Genomic DNA, 850 nt, shown 5'->3' on the forward strand with positions numbered 1-850 from the left:
CAGGTCAGGGTGTTGGCCCCCGAGGTGTGGGGTGGGCCAGTTCAGCTCACTGCTCCGTGACTTTTAACTCTGCGCGGAACTGAGGCTCTGGGGATCGACTCTGTTTGTGGGCCTCAGCTCGGAATTGTTAGCCTTTGTTGTTTCCACGGTCTGTTTTTCAATGCACTTTGGGCGTTTGACGGCCTCTTTTCAACGTGTTCCACTGGGTTTCTTTGTTTTTTTTAAAAGGTTTCCATATTTTACTTCAGAAGCTGAAGGAAACGTTGAGGTAGTTCAAACAATTGCCATGAGTCAGGGCAGATATGTTTCCAGAGGGTACAACCTGCTTCACATTAATACCCCTCAAAAAGTGCTTACGACTGATTGCTGCCCAGCTTTAAACTTTCACAATAGAAATGTTCAGTCCACAAAATTCTTCAGTGCCTCAATGTTTGTCATTGATCACTTGATCAGATTATTCCCTTAAATCCATTAACAATCTTCAATCACTCTTGAATTTTCCTTTTATGTATGGGATACGGCTGACTATAAAATTCCGATCTGTCACGTAGACCGGCAGTACACCAGCCACTGCTCCCCATGTAGAGATAGTTGGAATCCAGTTCTTCAGCAGCTGCCCGTGCCTGGGCCCGAGAATTCGCTCCAACATCCCAGCGGCCGTTCGGCCCCTCCCAGGGTTTCTTTGCTTTATGGCTGCCCGTAAGAAGATGAATCACCAGGTTGTTTAATGTATGCATACTTTAATAATAAAAGTACTTTGTGCTTTGAATGGTCTTTCCACTTCTGCTGATAACTATTAAATCAATTTGTAAGTTTATATTTATTTAAGTTTGTTCCTTTAATCACACAG

General features: G+C 43.8%; 1 protein-coding gene across 1 annotated transcript; it reads right to left on the bottom strand.

Annotated features, from left to right (window-relative positions):
- Positions 1–481: 481 nt before the first annotated feature.
- On the bottom strand, positions 482–649 carry LOC132385499 (cytochrome b-c1 complex subunit 10-like). Its single transcript, XM_059957612.1, has one exon. The coding sequence runs from the start codon at positions 647–649 to the stop codon at positions 482–484; it is 168 nt and encodes a 55-aa protein (XP_059813595.1).
- Positions 650–850: the final 201 nt, after the last annotated feature.

This window comes from Hypanus sabinus, assembly GCF_030144855.1.
Source record: "Hypanus sabinus isolate sHypSab1 chromosome 24 unlocalized genomic scaffold, sHypSab1.hap1 SUPER_24_unloc_28, whole genome shotgun sequence".
NCBI lineage: Eukaryota > Metazoa > Chordata > Chondrichthyes > Myliobatiformes > Dasyatidae > Hypanus > Hypanus sabinus.